This window comes from Eleutherodactylus coqui, chromosome 3 (genome assembly GCF_035609145.1).
Source record: "Eleutherodactylus coqui strain aEleCoq1 chromosome 3, aEleCoq1.hap1, whole genome shotgun sequence".
NCBI lineage: Eukaryota > Metazoa > Chordata > Amphibia > Anura > Eleutherodactylidae > Eleutherodactylus > Eleutherodactylus coqui.
Genome location: NC_089839.1, coordinates 67,499,851 through 67,519,584, shown reverse-complemented (window position 1 = coordinate 67,519,584; position 19,734 = coordinate 67,499,851). Strand labels below are relative to the sequence as shown.

Sequence of the window (19,734 nt, the reverse complement as noted above, 5' to 3'; positions counted from 1 at the left end):
GGGCTGTTGCTAGGCCGGGGGAACTAGCGCTGGGCCAGGGGGGGGGGGGGGCTGTCGCTGGGCCGGGGGGGCTGCCGCTGTGATGGGGGGGGGGGCTGCGCCGGTTACCTTCTGCCTGGCGGTGGGTGACTGGTCGGCCGTGTTCACTCCAGGGGTCCGGTCGGCGGCTGCGGGGCATCTGGTTGCCATGGAGACACAACTGGTAGCGTCTCGGGAGCGCGCACGTCGGGCTACAGCAAGCTATGCGAAAAGAGCTGGCGGCCATCTTGGGAAAATTTTTATAAGTTGCTGAAACGCTGGAACGGTAAGTAGAAACCAGCTAGGAAAGTCATTTACAGGGGTAATTAGTAATGTATGTTTAATTAGGGGGACTGGGCAAAAAAAAAATTCACTGCTTCCTCGAGACATCTCCTTTAAGAACACATTCTAAACTTACTTTCATTGATTTGAACGTTTTTTTCATTATAAATGTTTATATAATCTTGTACCAAAGGTATCTGTGTGCTCTCCATAGCCCTTCATTCTGAACATCAGTGGTGGCCCAAATTCACAGATTTCACAGATGTGATCTTTTCGTAGGAGGGTATGATATTATCAGAAGGTAATAGATGGAAAGCGTATGTACTATAAACCTCTGCAGACAAATGCCCAATTTCCCCTTAAATTTGCAGTTCCTACATTCACTCACCACTTGGAGGTAGAATTTTGATAAAGTCCCTTTACAGGGGAATTTTAACTACAGGCATTTATGTTCGATATGTAGATTTCCAACCTCTGTAACCCTTCGTAGTGGAAGAATTAAGTGATGATCCTTTTTTGGTAATCTAAAGCCATCAGTAGTAGCCGTGTGTAGGAGGAGATGTTCTGGAAAGTGAGACTACAATGGAGGGCAGCAAGCCGTTCTCCACTTCATCCCTCCTGTGTTTGTTGTACTCAACTACATTGATTCGTTGAAGGGAAAGTAGGCGACTTCTGTTCTTTCAAAAGGTGAAATTCCTAGCGATAGGAAACCTATGAAGACTTATGCCTTCAATGTCTTCATTTTCAGTACCCCATTAAACTGGTTTATATGTTAAAAAACCTCTCTCTTTCGTGTCGTGTCTAGACATGAGCGAGTATACTCGCTAAGGCACATTACTCGGGCGAGTAGTGCAACAGCCGAGTATCTCCCCGCTCGTCTCTAAAGATTCAGGGGGCGGGGAGCAGCGGGGGAGAGCGGGGAGGAACGGAGGGGAGATCACCTCTCTCCCTCTCTTCCCCCCTGCTCCCCCCCGCAACTCACCTGTCACCCGTGCCGGCCCCCAAATCTTTAGAGACGAGCGGGGAGATACTCGCCTAAGGCACTACTCGCTCGAGTAATGTGCCTTAGTGAGTATACTCGCTCATCTCTAGTTGTGTCATATCTTGTTGTATCTTCCCTACTTATTTTGTTTTCTGGTTAATCTTTTTGACCCACGTATAGTGGTAATTTTTGTATGACCAATTCCTTTTTACTATTTGCTATTGTATCGCATATTCTCTGTGAAGCTTAAAAGAATGGTCCAAGGTACATTTTTACAGTAAAAGTCTGTTCCCCATAGAGCAAAATAACAAATGGTCATATACTCGTTTCTCCCTGCTCCTGCTGTGTCCTGCACCACCACTCTGGGTCTTTCCTCTCTAACGTCACTTATATAGGCTGCTTCAGCCTGTTTACGGGATGTCGTGGGCACTGCAGCCAATAACAGAGCTCAGCACTCGATTGATGAGCTCTGTTATTGGCTGCAGCTTTTGTGACCTCCCTTAAACCGGGCAAGACTGTAGGCGGTAAACAAACAAAGCAGCGTTGTACCGAGCAGTGCTGCGGGACACAGCGGAAGTGAGGAGAAGTGACTTTTTTTTTTGTTTTACTGTATAGGGATCAAACTTTTACTGTAAAACTATAACTTGGACCGCCCCTTTAACTATGCATCTTTCTTATTTTTTCTACTGTTTAAACTAGGTTTAAAAATGTTAAAAGTCTTCAATAAGAAAACAGTTGAATTAAAAAAAAAGTTGATATATTTCACTTTTTTGGCAGAAAAAGGTACTGAAGAAATGAAAAAGATGCTGCTTCTCTTGCTGGGATGTGCAGTTCAGGTAAAACTTTCCTATGGTAAAGTAATCGCAGAAGTAATAACTTTTTTCTTAACTGTGAGCTATACAGTACTCAGCAGCCCTCACTGTAGTGTGAAGAGCTCCATGCAAATTTAAAGAGAAACCTCTGTGGTCCATGCAAATACCCAGCAGTATATGTACTGAATAAGCTGTACATTAAGCACTTCATACGCTGAGACAATGTCTAGATGTTTTGCATTTATAGTGTTCTTATCAAACCTATAATAAATCCTAGCAGTGGCATAGAATAAGGTTGTATGACAGAAAGGATCAACGGGCTGTTGATCCCCAATGCATCTTGTATATGCAATTATATTTCAAAGCCAGGCCCTTTTCTGGAAAGGCTTTCCATTAGATTGTACGTCTGGGTACATAACGTGTTAAGGCCGGGTTCACACGAGCGTGCCGGCAGTTCCGGCAGTGGGAGATGTGCGCACAGCAAGTACACAATGACATTGCATAGTTGCTGTGTGCCACCAATCGCCGTGTACTATTTTGGCATGTATGCACGTGTAATACACCCCAAGAAAGAACATGCTGTGAATTTTCTTGCGTGTCTATTTCAAGCAATATGTGTAAGAAGCAATATGGCCACCTATGGGAGATTGGTAAAACGCGTCAAACCCGCACGCGTAATATGCTGTGACCATACACTCATGTGAATCCACCCAAAGGCATTTTGACATACAGGTATGTCTAAAGATTTCCATGAGCAAAGCTGTGGTGTCTGCAGGTACCTATGGGAGTGTGGCTGTGATTGACAGCTGCAGTACTAGGGTAATAGTCAAGATCAGGCACACTGCTCGAATCTGTGACAGATATGTCTATTGTTCCCATGTATGCTTTATTCTGAAGCGCTGTGGCATTTCAGAAAAAACATACTGTGAAGTTTGACTTGGAAACTGTGGTCTGAGTCATGGAGGCCGGCCATGCTAGCTTCTCCCTGTCTACATCACAAAATGGGAGTGAGCTGTCACTGTACATGCTACGAGTGGGGAAAAGCCAGGCGGCCTGGGGTTTGGGCAGTATGAACCTGATGACACAATCCCTTTAAAGAAATTAAAGTGGTTGTCCAGTTGTAAGCTGTTAATGCCTTATCCTATCAAATCATCAATAGTAGATCAACCCCCGCGATCAGCTGTTCTCTTGGATGATCAACGCATGCCCTGAACTGATTTCTGCAGGAAGCAGACAGCTCCATTCTTGCTGCAGTGGCCAGGCTTGGTATTACAGATGAAATTCCCATTGAAATGAATGGGAATTGGGCCTACAATGCCAAGTCTGGCCACTACAATAAGAACAGAGCTGTCTGCTTCCTGCAGATAACAACTCGGTACACAGGCATGCTGGCTTCAGCGAACAGCTGCTTAGTGGGGGTCCTGGGCAACACCTCCAATCTACTATTGATGACCTTAGCCGCGGGTTTTGGAGCTGCTTGGACATATGCTTTTCTGCTGCAGCCTGCACTCCCATAGAGAGAAGCGCAACCACAACAGAAAAAAAAAATTAACATGCTTCAGCCGGGGAATCTGCGCCGCAGCGCCAGCTAATGCCAGCTTTGCTGCGACGGGTGGCCGCCCTGTGTGGACAAGATTTTTGACAAATCTCGTCCACATGGCTGGCTAATCCCGGGTTTAGCGGCTGCAGGCAAATGTGCCGCAGCAAAATTCCGCATGGAATTTCCGCGGCAAATCCGCCAGGTGTGAACCCAGTCTGAAGTCTACAGTAATTGCTGAAAAATTTGAGATCCCAGATCAGGTCGGACTCTCACGACCGAATGGTAAAACGCGTATCCCTGTGTATTGTCGCTTTTTTCCTGTGCATGAACAGCGTATCTTACGCAAGCTTTCACGCACAAGCTTCCTGATTTCTTCTTTTTTTTTTTCAAACTTCTGATTTTTCCTAGCAACATGCATAAAAGATGCCGTACATACCCAATGTAATTGCGTATTTATTCAGAACAATAGGGCTGTACGCGCATAAAACGTGGTAAAATAGAACATGCTGCATTCTCTTAAGTGTCATTTACGCAAGAAATGAACGCAAATCTGAAAGAATAAATGTACTTACATTACCCGCGTATTATGCACGAGTGTGCATGCAATGAAATTACACTCGTGTGAGCCCAGCCTAAGGGTCCTTTTACATGGGACGATTGTCAGGCACTTGATAGTCATCCCAGTGATAAATTAATACCAGACTTTCATGCAGGAGCAATGATCACGCAGTGAATGGAGACGGAGTGGGTCGGAGAACTCTTCCGGCCGCCCGCCTCCATTCACAGTAAACAGGCAGTCGTTCATATATGAATGACTGACTGCCTGATTACATGAGCCGACTATCATTTGATTTTTATGCATGCAGAAACTTAACAATAAGTGAAGGAATTAGCGTTCATTGTTAAGCATTTGCACTGAACGATCATTCACATTCCTAAGATCCAGCGAGATTCTAAAGTATAATCACTCCGTGTGAAAGGGCTCTAAGGGATTGATTATTGTTCGGATTCTCGCTGGATCGCAGGAATCTAATTGATAATTGTTTAGTGTAAACGCTACCAACAACTGGATGACAAACCAAAATGAGTTCACTTATCTTTTGCCGTCCACTTTCTGTAAGCAAGAAATTCATACAACGATCAGCCTGCGTAAACAGGCAGTCATACATCTATGAAGGACTGCCTGTTTACTGTGAATGGAGGTGGGAGGGCGTAAGCTATCTCCATCCCACTCCCCCTCCATTCTCTGAGCGATCATCGCTCACATGTGAAAGCACAGGAGCGATTATCAGTGGAGTGGATGCTAAAGCATCCTGACAATCGTCCAATGTAAAAGGAGCCTAACTAGTGTCTGACAAATGCACTCCATTGTGTTGGGTAACAGTTATCTATTGTATGTGGTCCTATAAATATGTAGATATATTCACACAGTGGGGTCATTTCACGGGTTTTGCCACACTTTTTGCTAAGCCAAGGCACTTTTGCAACAATTCTGTGAAAATGGAGACAAAATAACTCATGTCTGCACAGTGTGAATGTACCCTAAGGAAAGCTCCTCTGACACGCATTGGTTGCAGGGTAGAACTTGAATAGCTCTATGTATGATTTTGCTGCAACTGAAAGAATGTATAACCTCAGTTTTCTAAATGCTAATATCAGTCATTTGTGTTGCAGTGTGAAAGAAAAGAGGAATTTATAGATAAAATTCAAGATTTGGATTTTGACACTAAAGCGGCCGTGGCAGCTCATATCCAGGAGGTATCATCTCATACTTTCATGCTCGTTATCTTGTTTTCATGCCTGTCTGCACAGACTTTTACTCTGAAGCATTTGATAGCACTTAGGGCGTTGGGCGTTACTGCCCATTAGTTGGCAGGGCACAAAGATCACATGAATGATGTATAAAGATAAACAGCTGTATCCTGCCATTCTAAGGAGTAATCTTAATACAAATGGTCTGTGTAGTGCAGATCTTGAAGCACGAGGCTTTCGGTAGTTACTGGACAGCTGCTATGAATAATTCCATAACATCCTGAGGTTAGGACTTTTTGACTGGCTTATTATTGCCTGTGTCAGTAGAGTGGTCACAATGTAAAATAAAGTGGAAATTTACTGTAGAACTAATTGACTACACTGGGCCATTGTGCCTTTTATAGCATTTATCTTGATTTAAGCAAAGGAAAACCAGATAAGGCTAAATATTTTTTTGGTAGTTTAATCTGAAGAAGAACCTTCCAGCTGTAAGATCAGCAGTGTATTAGTATATTGCATTACTTAAAGAGTGTATTCACATGTTGCTGTCATTGTGTCGACTGCAATAGATGAATCAGCGCTCAGCTCTCTTCATATACCTTAAATCCACAAAGAGACGCAGAGGACAACAACTTCTTAATTTGATGCAACATTTGTGCTTTATAATTGTTGTGGATGGTGGTGGTTGTGGTGTATTAAAGTAATCACTTAACTTAGGTAATGTTCAAAGGGTATCGTAGCCTTATCAATCAGGTATGCCTAATTATCTTTATTACTATGATGCATTGGAGGAGAGAACAATGAGAAACACTTAAGGGATGTTTCTAAGCTCTTCTGTTTTATTGCTGCAGTGCAAGAGGTTTATATAGTTTTGACAACCCCCACAAAATCAACAAGTCAGGGATTCAAAGTCTACAGCATGCGTGAAACTTCTCACTTAGTAAGGGTGGATTCAGACGACCATATATTGGCTCGGTTTTCACGCCGAGCCGATATACGGTGTCCTTGTCTGCAGGGGGGAAAGGATGGGAGAGCCAGGAGCAGGAACTTATCTCCCGCCCCCTCTCCACCCCTTGCCACTATTTGCAATAGGAGGGGGCAAGACGGGGTGGAGTTAAGTCCCAGAGCTTAGCTCCGCACCATCCTGCCCCTCCTATTGCAAATAGTGGCAAGGGGTGTGGAAAAGGCAGGAGCTCAGTTCCTGCTCCTGGCTCTTCCATCCTCCCCCCCCCCCCTGCAGACAAGGACACCGTATATCAGCTCGGCGTGAAAACCGAGCCGATATACGGTCGTCTGAATCCACCCTAAAGCATTATAAAAGGTTCATTATGACAAAGCTGCATACTCCTCCTATGGGACCCATTGTTAGTAAACTTTACCTACAATGCATCTTTTACTCACACATTTCTTGCTATGCACATGACACTACTGTATAAAATATAATTTAATACTTTCACAATGGTACAACAGATTTAGAATACGATATAGCAGATGGAGTAACCAAAGTGAACAATAGCAGATGGAGTAACCAAAGTGAACAATATTTATTTTTAAACAAAGGAATAAAATACGTTGAACTAAGTATGAAATAATAATAATAATGCCAGAAAACCCTTACCATTAATGCTGTAAACAGACCAGTTCAGTTGAGCAGAAATATAAATCACATAACATAACAGTTTGTCTATAAGGGATAAACACATCACTTTTGGTGATTATTACCCCACTCAGTCTTTTAGGAAGCTAGTTCCCCTTTTGTTTGTGCAGCGTTGCATTAAATAACACCGTTTTTAAACTGCATGAAGTCCAGTGTCCACAACACTAACCCTTCATCCTATAGCAGGCCTGCTAATTAATGGACTAAGTCTCTTTCTGGTGTGCCTGCCAAATGTGGAGACTTGCCTCACTTACGGTTTGCTGCACAGGAGTCACTGCCTCTACTGACCTGAACTGGTCTGCAGTCAGGAGTGTGACTCTACTGCCATTCCTCCTCTGTCCCAGTTTGATTTCCTCTCTTGCTTTTTTAGCATATACCTTCTGGTGCCAGCAGTCTCCAGTGTCCTTACAATTGGCAGCCATCTTTTTCCCTTCTCAGGTAGCAGCTCCAAGATCTCTGCAGCTCTTCTGCATGTCACCAGCAACTCCTTTAACTCTCATTTAGTCTCTGCGCTCTCACTGTGGTGCAGCAAAATTTACCCTTTTATATCAGGGCATCATTCCTCCAGAAACTTCCTAATGCGCATGGTCAATTCCAATGCGCTAAAATTTTGAGCAAATTTCAGTGCGCACATCAGTTTTTTTGGCAGAATTTTTGACACCTGTCATGACCAATTACCATAGCAGCAGTGTAACACTTTAACCCCTTACATGGTCTTCATTAATCAATTAAATACATTTTACTTGAAATGTCGTATCGGCATTTTAGGACTCTACCTCCTCTCTGTAGCAGAGTTCCCATGCTGCTGCAAAGTGTAATGAACAGAGTCTGGGACTATTTGCGCACCGTGGGTGAGTATGATTGTACTCTTAACACAACAAAACCCATTATAAAGTAATTAAAAATCCAAATAAACCACCCTGATAGCACGGCACACCATGATATCGCATCACATTAAGAGTCAAGCTAAAGAAAAATTTAGCTGTACTTCTATGTATCTAATTGACTAATGAAGACTGTAAAGGAAAAATGTTGCCGTAGACTAAGAAGTTGTTGTCCTCCTTGTTTCAATGTTGGGAGGAAACAAGAGAGTCTTCTAGATTTAGCGTCAGAGCCCTGTCAATTAACTATTGTTGACCTGTCCTGAGGATAGTTCATAAATAGTAAAAGTTTGGACAAGCCCTTTAATTTTTTCCACCATGCTCAGATTTCCATAGGGAGTAATAGAAGGTGAAAAAAAACATGGAACTCATGTGGATTTCAGCACAGAATCCACATGAAACGTATACCATTTGAATGTATACTTGGTGGTCAATTTACTTATACCTTTCCAGGGAGAATAGCAACGTAATATGACAACACAGAATTGTTATTCTACTATTAATGCACGTTTTCACTGAAATATACATGCCGGGAGTAGTGACAGGTTCTTTTTACATAAGGGAGGTGGAAGCGATACATGATGATGATGTCATTTTTAAATATGGAAAAATGTAATAATGATACACATACCTGGATTTGCAGAAATCTGTCTAGCACATAATAAAACGAAGCATAAAGTGATCAAAAATGTATTGTATGTGTGACATGCTGCTTATTGTTAGCAGGCAGTTTCTTTAGCCTATATTCATGGGCCATCTGGAAGTTCACAGGCTGAACTACTGGTCCGTACTAGACTTGGTACGCCACCATGTGGTGCCTGTGAAGCAGACCATGCCTTGGAGTATGGTGCAAAAACCTCAGCATGCCTATGTGTAAAATAAGATGTACAAGGAGGTAAAGCATGGGACCATAGAATTTTCCACTCTGTCTAGGGTCTGACTGGCACGGATTACAGCCATGTGCATGAATCCCAAATATGACATTTCGGTGGCCGAATTGTTTACTGCTTGGATATTAAAATTCTTTCTTTTTTTTTTGTTTCTGTAAGGTAACTCACAATCCAGAAAATGTTTTCGATCTGCAATTATTGGAGCCGGTTGATCTATCCCCCGATGATCTGGAATCTCTATTGAAGAACACCGCCTTCCACTTAAAGAAGCTAGTAGACGAAAGAGATGAACAATCCGAGGTAAACTCATCTATGTCCTAACTTTATAAAAGAAACTCTCATGAAGTTACAGTTCTCTAACACTTGAGATTAGTTATTCACACAGATGTGAACAATAGTACTTCTGGATATGCGTCTCAGAGTGTAGAAGAAAACTTATAGATTCCATGTCTACTTCACCGCTGCATTACATTTTAAAAGGGGTTTTCCAGGACTAAATTATTGATACACTACCGTCAAGATAGGTCATCAATAGCTGATCAGTGGGGGTCCACCGCTCGAGATTCCTGCTGATCAGCTGATTGAAGTGACAGCAGCACTCAGCACTGTCACTTCAGTCCATATCAGTCATAGCACTGCACATTATATAGAGAATGCGCTTGGTAGCGTAATAACACCGTATGTAAAGCTGAAAAAAGACACATGCCCATCTATTTCAACCTATTACCCCCAATGTTGATCCAGAGAAAGGAAAAAAAATGCGGTAGAAGCCAATTTTCCCCATTTAAGGGGGAAAAAAATCCTTCCCAACTTCAATCTAGCAATCAGAATAATCCCTGGATTATAGGTCAATCCCATTCACTGAGTTGCTCTTAGGCCATGTGATTGATGAATGTGATGTCACATGCCTGAGCTCTGCGGCCTCGTCAATCAGCTGATTTGTAGCGATCTGAAACAGCAGAACCCCATCGATCAACTATTGATGACCTATCCTGAAAAGCGGTCCTGAATAGTTTAGTCCTGTCAAATCCCTTTATGCATTTTTGTTCATGAAAAGAACAATACAATATACCTTTTAAAGAGGTTTTCCAGAGGTAAAATATTGATGAGGCCCATTACAGGATAGGCCATCAATATCAGAACAATGGGGGTCTGCCTCCTGGCACCCCACTAGTCAGCTGTTTGAAGAGGCTAAGGTGCTTTATGAGAGCTGCAGTCTCTTCATTGGCCTGTGATGATATGTTGATTCATCATATGGCCTATCAGCAGCTCCGTTCCATTCAACTAAATGGTATTACACTGCAATACCAGGCACAGCCACTACAAAATGTATGCCACTGCTCTTCGTTTGAGCTGAGCGTTCACCTGAACATACTTCAATCAGCTGATTGGTGCTGTGCCAGGAGTTTTACCCCACGATCTGGCATCAATAATCTATTCTGATTAATAGGCCGTCATTATTTTAGTTCCGGAAAGCTCCTTTAATGCAGTGATTTCCAATATGTAGCTTTCTAGCCTTTGCAAAACTATATGTCGCACCATGCTCTGCAGCCTTAATGCATGCTGTGAGTTGTAATTTTGTAAAAGCTGTCTAGGGCATGCTGGAAATTGTAGTGTGATAGTAGACTGTAAAGGCACACTAGGAATTGTAGTTTGCCAACAGTTGCACAGGCAGGTTGTGCGGACCGTTGTCTTATATACGATGAACCAGTGCAAAAGATTCCTTTTAAATTTTGGTATCTCCAGCTATTTACCATCTGCACCCTAGCATCTTACTGATGTAATCAATGCATAGACGTCTGACTGGGAAACCTTATTAACGACGTTGTGAATGGCATACAGCTTCTATCATAAATGCAACATTAGGGGATACGGTTGCTGGTGATACAAGTGGGTGGCTGAGAAATAGTTAACCACGCTCCAATGACATGTCAATAGGGGGTTGTCATAGAACAGCTGTGAATCTGATTCACAGCTTTGTAGCTTTATTCCCTTCTATTCGATGAATCATTGCATACCGCTGTGTGGAGAAGAGCTATTACTGAAGGTGCTATCATTACACAGCGATCGACTGATTATCTTGTCTGCTCCTCTTACAGACCCATGTAATATGGGTATTGCAGACGTGTTAAATTAAATTGTACAGTATCGTGAATTGAATAATGTACTGGTGGCTATACATGAGCAGGAGCGTAGCTAGACGGGTGCAGCAGATGTAGCAGTTGCATCTTGGATCCTGGTGCCTAAGGGGGCCAAAAGTCTATTTGCAACACAGGAAGACACCAGTATTATAAATGGCACATGGTACGTGGGGCTCTTGTTGCAATTATGTATTGGGGCAGAGAAGCTCTAAGTTACGTACAAGAGTATTGCTAAAGTTCCAGTCCACATTAGACACTCAGGAGCGAGCACAAGCCACGAGGTAGTTGTTCTCTTAACATAAACCTCATCTTGACTTTTCTAATTTAAAGGCATAAACTAGACTGCTGACTCGGGGCATGTATGCTAGGTGTATGGCCAGTCTTAGAATGTGCAACCCCTGCAAGGGCGCTGGCTGCCACCTTGTAAGGCGAGGCACCAGGTGGATGTAAGCTAGGATTCTTAAGGGGCAGTTTTACATAAAACAATTCTCATTTGAACAGGAGAATGTCAGCTAGCTCGGTCGCTCTCTTTCAGTCTGTTTAGACAGACAGATAAAACATTGGCTCATTCAAATGATAAGTGCACGAGCCAATGATGATTTTCATGCCTGCATAGAATGAACGACAAACGGAAGCTTAACAATTATTCTTTGTCGTTCGTTCGTTGGCACGCATTTAGTATTGAATGATTATCGTTCACTTTCGCCCGTCTGAACTGTTCTCTTTAAAAGGGCCTTAAGTCTGCCGGCCAGATGATCTTCTTTCATGCAGCAGTGTCTAGTGGAGCTACATGAATTTGCAGCATCCGAGGAGCGGGCCACGGCCTAGTAGACAGCGGGATAGAGTTTGGGCCTTGTCACGGCAGCTCTGCCGGCTCCCACCCGGAGGGTTACCAGTGACACGTGCAAGGGCAGGTTAATCAACGGGAAACCCAATGCTGGATTGCCTTAGTCCTGTTTTGTGTCCCACATGACACCACCGTTTCTTCTGTCGCGGTGGAATTCTTGGATGGCGGAGTAAACGCACTCTTGCGCAGCCTCCGTGGGGGACTTCCTAGTTGTCGGAATAAATCCACACACAGGCTGTTGACAAAGGCCACTGTCTGGCCGCAACGCGTTCAGCGTTTACCTGTAAGATGTATGCGTTTTAATCAATAAAGTTATTATTTTTAATGGTTGAAGCCCTGCTCCATATCTACAGTTTCTCTAAATTCACACCCAGGGTTGTTTTAAGATGCAACCTCCGGAAACAGACAGGCGACTGATCACTTTACTTGTTGACAACTCCAAAATACATGCCATCAGGAAAACTATGCAAAGTGGTAAGATAGGGAGAAACCACAGTCCCATTATCTGTAGGTCCTGATCCCAGCAACACACTTTCTTCTCTCCAACATTTTACCGGTCAACACTCACATTTGATAAACAAGGGTGCGATGCATAGTGGTTCCTCATTCTCTCACTTTTGGTACGGAAGAAGTCCTTTCATATCTCCTGGGTATGGCAGTCCCAGGGCAGGCTGTAGACTCTTTTCCGCCTCTTCCATTCTGGTCCGAACAGGCTGAATGAAGATGCCTGTGTGGTCCTCTTGCAAGCTCAGAACAGACTGAATCCTTGCACGCACCTTGCAAAACACATATATATCACACAAGGTCATGTGACAAACGGACAGATAAATTTTCCAGACAATCAGCTCACATACCAGACACTTAACCCTTTCAGTGCTGCAGCTATGCAATACACATCATTCATGCCACACAGAAGACACTGACAATACATAGACAATTGCATGCATACAGTTATGGAGGGGCCCCGTTGTACCGGGCCACTACAAATTGTCTAACCTCCTGGTTCTGTCTCCATCCTCCTGATGTTCTGAAGCGCCGCTGTCAGTCTGTTAGTGCCCACGCAATATGATCGGTTAGTTCTTCTACTGTATTTAAGCTATGGGCTTGGTTCTGGTGCTGTATGTATGTATTGAGCTTGCTTCTGAAACAGTATTTATTCACTGAGCTGTTTTGCTGTGGGTATGCTGCTCTGTGCACAAGCGGAATACATGCAGGTTGCCTATCCGTGCAATATACAGTGTAGCATTTTTTTACTGGCACAAAAATAAAAATTTACGCATAGGGTGTTGTCTAACCTGAGGCCGAATGCACATGTCCGGGTTCGATTGTGAATGCGAGATCTTGCAGCGGAATCAGACCCTGTGCCCCAGCGGTGACCACCATCTTCGTGTGCGATGTCTCCTTCCCTGTGCTGTGGATGTGCCGGCTAGCACGCCGCCTTACGTGCACAGTGCAGAGAATGACGCAATGGCGATGACACAGATTTGCGGCGTTTTTCGAAATTGACAATTCAGAATTGTTGAGGGACGGATGGTTTTCATTGACTGCAATGGAAGCTGCCCGTGCGAGGCTCGCACTAGATTGGGAAATGCTGCTATTTTTTTTCCCCCATGAGCGGAAAATCACAGTTGACTACCGCTCGTGGGCATGGCAAAGCGTTTTGCATAGCATGTCTATGGGCAGTATTTGCTGTGGGATCTGGAGGTGAATTCTCCACTCCGGATCCCGCAGTGCAAATACGCCCGTGTGCATTGGGCCTAAGACTAGCACCGGCCAGGTGCCTGGGTCAAGCATCACCATGATATCAAGACATTGGTGGACATTTTACGAATACTTGCATACTGTGTGATAACATTTCCCTCTTTGGACACGGTAATGACGTCCTCGCACTGTCATATCTGGAAGTTTTCTACTCCCATTGTACAAAAATGTTAATTTCATCATGACAATGTACCTTTTCCATTGAGTAAAGGACATAGTCTAGGTCTACTACCGTTCCAAAAACCACCTCTTCCCTTCGCACTTACTGCAACTTACTGACCTCTTGTAGCTTCGCTCATATGGACACGATGCACTGTTCTAAGTCATGTAGCTTTTGTGTATATATAAAATACTTTTTATGATGTTTTAGCTGTAGCTGTTTGACTACAGCGGCACAATATGTAAATTAGTATAACATTTGCATGTGAGAAGCTGTGATGGAGATTCATAATGAATACTGTATCCGAACCCAGTTTACAGTATTATGCTTTCCACGGGACTTATTCTCTCACTTGCTTCCAGACAATTATCGAGCTGACAGAAGAAAGAGATTCTCTGCACTTCGCACCTCTGCAGCCATCAGCACAATCCCCGTCTGGATCCCCGGGCATGAGGCGGACTGAGAGCAGACAGCACCTGTCAGTGGAGCTTGCAGAAGCGAAGGCGAAAATAAGGGGGCTGAGGCAAGAACTGTGAGTACTCAGTGGGGTTGCAGTGGGAATTTTAGTCTTGCATGTTGTTTCGATCTAGAATGCCATATTGAGTAGTTTTTTTGCACAATGGTTGGTAAACAAAAACATATTGTATAACCTAGAACTTCAATCCAGAACCTTGGTGGTTCCAACTATATCAATATTTATACACAGCAATTTCCCATTAAGTTAGGAGCATTTAGGTGAATCTCGATGTTAGACTGGTATGAGTCAGCTGGGATCCCATAGATTCCAAAACTGGGGTACCGTACCCCTCTTCCTTGCAGACAGACGGGCTGCATTTGGCAAGTCACTATCCATTATGGTGACTTGGAGATGTGGCTCCAAGACAGATCTTTCTTTTAAGTAATATGCAAGTACTGAAAGATGCATGTGCTTCTATACAAGACTCTGTTGGGTGCCATATGTATTGCACAAGAGAGAATGCCATGCCATGAAGATTTTGTTGCAGCATTGTGCAATTTTAACAGGATGTTCAGACTAGTTATGCAAGTTTATGCTATTTGGCCTAAACACTTGGTTTACCAAGCTAACGCCCATTTACACATAATGATTGTCGTTGGAAATTTGCTCAAATGAAGGAAAGTGTGCGATAATCGTTATGTCTAAACATGAGCAATCGTGCACTTTTCATTTGTCGCTTAGTTTTGGCCTACATATGATAAAAACCATTGGCGGCTCCCTTAGTGTGTCACATAGAATGTAAAGCACTGAATGAGAAGTGAACAATTCTCAATGATCTGCCTGTCTAAACATTCTGCACGAGCGTGAACCACTGTGAATGAATTAGCGGTGACATCACTAGCCTGTGTGCTCATTCAAACGAGAATCGGCTCGTGTAAAAGTGGCCTAACTTTGTAGACCCTGTCACACCCACAGAAACTGCTTTGTGTTATTTTTTTGTGTCTGGTTGTTTATTACGAAGTGTAGACGCTCCTAATACACAGTCGAGAGTCATTTCACCAAATAGGGGAGTTTACTAAAGGTTTCATCACAGGGCTACATACAGCCAGATTGGTCTTTGCATCGTAAGGGAGCAGAAACTCAACAGAATGTCACTGATCGCCGAGTGAAGGTCTAAAAAGTGACGTGGCAATCGAGCAGATTTTTGTGCCATTTTTGAATGCTACAAAGTACGTCAGCATGGAGTTAGTTTTAGGGTGCCAACAGGATCAACAGCCAATCACATCTAGTACACCTCAGTGGCACGTTGATGGCAAACTGTTATGTTTATGAGGTGCTACAGGAGGAAGAAGAGGTGTAATTGTTTGAAATTAAAATTGATTGTTCAGAACTTAATTCTCTGTGTGCTGAGCTTCGTTGCATTTCTTCATAGTGTCATGGTGTAGCATTTTCTCTGTGAGGCAGTGTATATGTGCATATGTAATATTATAATATATTACACTCCTTGTAAAAAAAAATCACTCCCCTAGAAGGTGGTGTTGGAATCAAATGAAACTTTCTCTGTGTGATTGTAACGCTGATATAAGTAAGTGATTACAATATTAGAGCAAAAGGAGAATTTATTATGAAAAACTGACCCCTGGAAGGGAGGCTCTTGTACCCTGTTGTACCACCTCTAGCTTGGATACAAGATGTGATACAGGTGGGTATGGAGGCTCTAGTACCCTGTTGTACCACCTCTAGCTTGGATACAAGATGTGATACAGGCGGGCCTTGAGGCTCTAGTACCCTGTTGTACCACCTCTAGCTTGGATACAAGATTTGGTACAGGCGGGCATGGAGGCTCTAGTACTCTGTTGTACCGCCTCTAGCTTGGATACAAGATGTGATACGAGCGGGCATGTAGGCTCTAGTACCGCATTGTACTGCCTCTAGCTTGGATACAAGATGTGATATGATTGGGCATGGAGGCATACGTTTTCCGTATGGTATCCTGTGGCATATCGCTTCACATTTGTGTAACCAAGGTTTTAGATCATGCAAACTAGTAGGCTTTCAAAGTTGGCATCCCAAATGGTCCCATACATGTTCTATTGGTGATAAATCTGGCAACCAGGCAGACAATGAAGGTGTGGCAATGTTGGGGAGGCATTCCTGTGACAGCCTTGCTATGTGGGTCCGAGAATTATTCTGCTGGAAAATGTCTCTTAGAAGCCCGGCCATGAGAGACAACTCACGTGGCTGCAGGATGTCCTGAACATATCGCTGAGCTATCATTGTCCCTCGTACCACTACTAGGGGTGAATGACTATGATATGTAATGCACCGCCCCTAGACCATCATGTTAGATGTGAGGGGAATGTGCAGCTCCACAGCAAGGCAGGATTGAGGTGCTTAGCCCGAGGTCTCCAGACATGAACACGTCCGTCATCAGTGCCCAAACTAAACCTGGATTCGACACTGAAGACAACCCAGTTCTACTCCATAGCAGGCCAGTTTCTTCGCCCACAACACCACTGCAAATCCAGGCGATGGTGGGCGGGTGTCAAAGGCAGTACACATAATGGGCACCATGTCTTTCAGCAAAACACTCAAAATGGATCTGACAGACACAGGTGCTTGTACTAATGGTTGAAGCCTGTCTCTGGATGAAGCAAAACTGTTGGAACTGCTTATCGCATGATCAGGCAAACCTCTCTGCTGGTGGTCTGTCGAGGCCGTCCTAAGCCTGGTCATCTTGTGTACGTGCCTTCACGCATCCACTGGTCCCAACACCTCCTAACAGTCCGGTCAGAATGGCCTAGGTAGCGGGCAATTCATCTATACGACCATCCAGCTTCTCGCTCCTCCTCCACATACAAATAAAATAGGCTACAGAATGTTCCTGTATCTAGTACCCTCCAAAATTAACCCCACCAGTGCTGCTTCTTATTCAATACTTAGATTTACCCACGGATGCTTAAAAAAACCCTTGTACATAGAGCTGAACGAGGATGGCTGTGTGGGGCTGAGGCCCTTTCTCTTGGCTGCTGTATGACACCCTCCCTGCAAATTTTGCACACAGCTGCACTTGGGAAATTAGCCTGAAGATTGCAGTTATTATGTTGATTGACACTTAATAGATAGCCTAAACATTTAACGCCAATGTGCTCTTCGTAATTTGGTGCAGGCCTTCATAGTCTGGAGATAAAAACCTGTAATTAGACATGTAAACGAATGCTAGATTTTTCCTTCGCTTTGAAAACTCACCCTTTCTGGTCTGTGAGTTGTTGCTAATCCTCGGTTGTGCTATACTGCCGCTCTCCTCTTATGTGCCGAATGAGTTACATTCATGTAATCAGCCCCCTACTGTTATTCTGAGAAGGGAATATTAAATATAATGGTCTTATTTGTTCTGCACAAGTCAAAAATGTATTCGTTTTCCTGCTTGCCTGCACAAGTTGACCTTGATGAGTCCTGGATTTTGTTTTCTGTATTTTTATTATTTATTTTGTAACGTTTTGGCTGATTTTGTTTTTGTCCGCAGTAGCCGGTTATAAATTACTCCATTCCCCTGTCCAATGTAAAGGCAGTTTATAGGTTGAAACATAAAAATGCAGCTCGCAGATGACACGCACATAATACTGAAGCACGGCCAGTTTTTCAAACCTTTTTCTTCCTGTCTTCAAAATATTCATATATTGTGGTCATATTGTATATTTTTGGCCATGATTTTTGCAAATTTACCACATTTTGTAAAAAAGTGTTGCAAAAAATATGATTATACCCTTACATAACTGTTTGATTATTATTAAATCCATTTAGAAATTGGCTTAAGGCCGGCTGCACACGGCCGTGACGAGCTCCGCCACGGAATTCTGCGGTGGAGCCCATCACGGCGCCCCCCCCCAGAGACTCAAATACTTACCTGCGGATCCGGCGTCCACGCAATAGAGCGCGTGACGCGCTGGCCGCGTCATATGACACGCCCACAGCGTCATATGACACGGTAGGCGGGGAAGCGGTTTCACGCTATCTTTCGCTGTGCTACAGTGGAAGATAGCGTGACGGGCAGCTTCCATTGACTGCAATGGAAGCCGTCCGCGCATACACCCGCGGCAAATAGAGCATGCCACGGGTGAGGTTGGGTGATTTCACGGTGCAGAATTCCGCGGTGGAATTCCGCACCATAAGCATTGAGCTATTAGGTTCAATGGAACCTAATAGCTGCGGGCAACGCAGCGGATTTCCGCCACATAATACGCGGGGGAAATCCGTCCGTGGGAAGGAGCCCAAAGTTTCAGCCTGCAGCTGTTTGAAAAAATATAACGGGAAATGGCTCAAATGTCCGGTCCATATGTTGTTACTGTAAAATTGACATTTAGCTGACCAGAGTGATTTTATAAGGACCTGCTAGACTGTGAGGAGCACAATGGCCTAGTACTTCTTTTCACATGTTAATGCTTAGTGGGGCTCCTTTGGCTCCAATCAACTCAGAAACTCTCCGTGACATACTTTCTACTAATGTCTCCTACACTTCAGTTGGTATTTCCCTCCATTCATCCTGCAAGTGTCTGGCGAGTTCTCTCAAAGAGAATGGGCCCTCTTCATATTTCCTGATGCAACGTTCCTGTTCATCCCAAAGATTTTCAGTTGAGTTCAGGATGGGACTCTGTGCAGCCAGTCCAATACTCCAACGTAAAACAGTGTTGGATTTGTGACAAGTCACATTGTTTTGTTGGAAGTATTGCTGGCCATTCCCAGAGGATTATTGCATTGTCAGCAGCACATTATTGTCAACAATGTCAGGGTACACCTGCATGCTTATGGTTCTGGTCACTACAACCAACGAGCCGAGACCATGCCACGCAAAACATTTTCAGATCGTAAAGGAACCTCCGCTGTACTTAACTGTTGGCTGATCACACTCAGACAAAAGTTGCTCCCCAGGCATACTCTATTTGATTTGAAGATGGAGTAACACGATTCAGCCTTCCATAGAACGCACTTCCACTGCTCAACTGTCCAATTGTAGACGAGCGGATACATCATTTTTGAGAGAACTCTAGGTGTTTGCAAGATGAATGAAGGGAAAACCAGCTGAAGCATATCAGACATTATTAAAAGTATGCTATGAAGTAGGATAGTGTATGAGCCTAATAATATCTGGATGTGCTTTGGTGCTCTGCAAACTTTTGGATAGTAATAGATGTAAAAATATATATATGGTGTACTTATTAGATATATATTATCTGAAGGGTATTAAACAAAATTCCTTTCACATAGTCTCTTTCAATGAAAATCATATTATTACATATAGGGCTCTGCTCACACCTACATTAAAATTTCCGTTCTTATAGCAGCAACAGATAAGCTAAAATAGTAGCTTGCCAGACTGGTGGTATGATGGACACCAACAGCGTCCAATCGAATCCATTGACAACAATGGGTTCCACCCAGTTTTCATTATGGTGTCCATCATCTTTCCAGGTAAAATAGTTCTTCATGTTACATTATTTTTTCAGAAGTTATGGCAGAAACCTGCAACAGAAAGACCATAGGGGTATAAACAAAG

General features: G+C 43.6%; 1 protein-coding gene across 6 annotated transcripts in view; it reads left to right on the top strand.

The window, feature by feature from the left end:
* CCDC88A (coiled-coil domain containing 88A) overlaps positions 1-19,734 on the top strand; it is a 201,162-nt gene that overhangs the window by 104,669 nt on the left and 76,759 nt on the right. For all 6 annotated transcript variants that reach the window (XM_066595696.1, XM_066595695.1, XM_066595692.1 and 3 more), the window contains exons 5-8: positions 2,060-2,118; positions 5,309-5,392; positions 8,974-9,114; positions 14,086-14,255. In XM_066595696.1, coding sequence (XP_066451793.1) covers positions 2,060-2,118; positions 5,309-5,392; positions 8,974-9,114; positions 14,086-14,255 — 454 coding nt within the window. The remainder of the gene's footprint in view (positions 1-2,059; positions 2,119-5,308; positions 5,393-8,973; positions 9,115-14,085; positions 14,256-19,734) is intronic.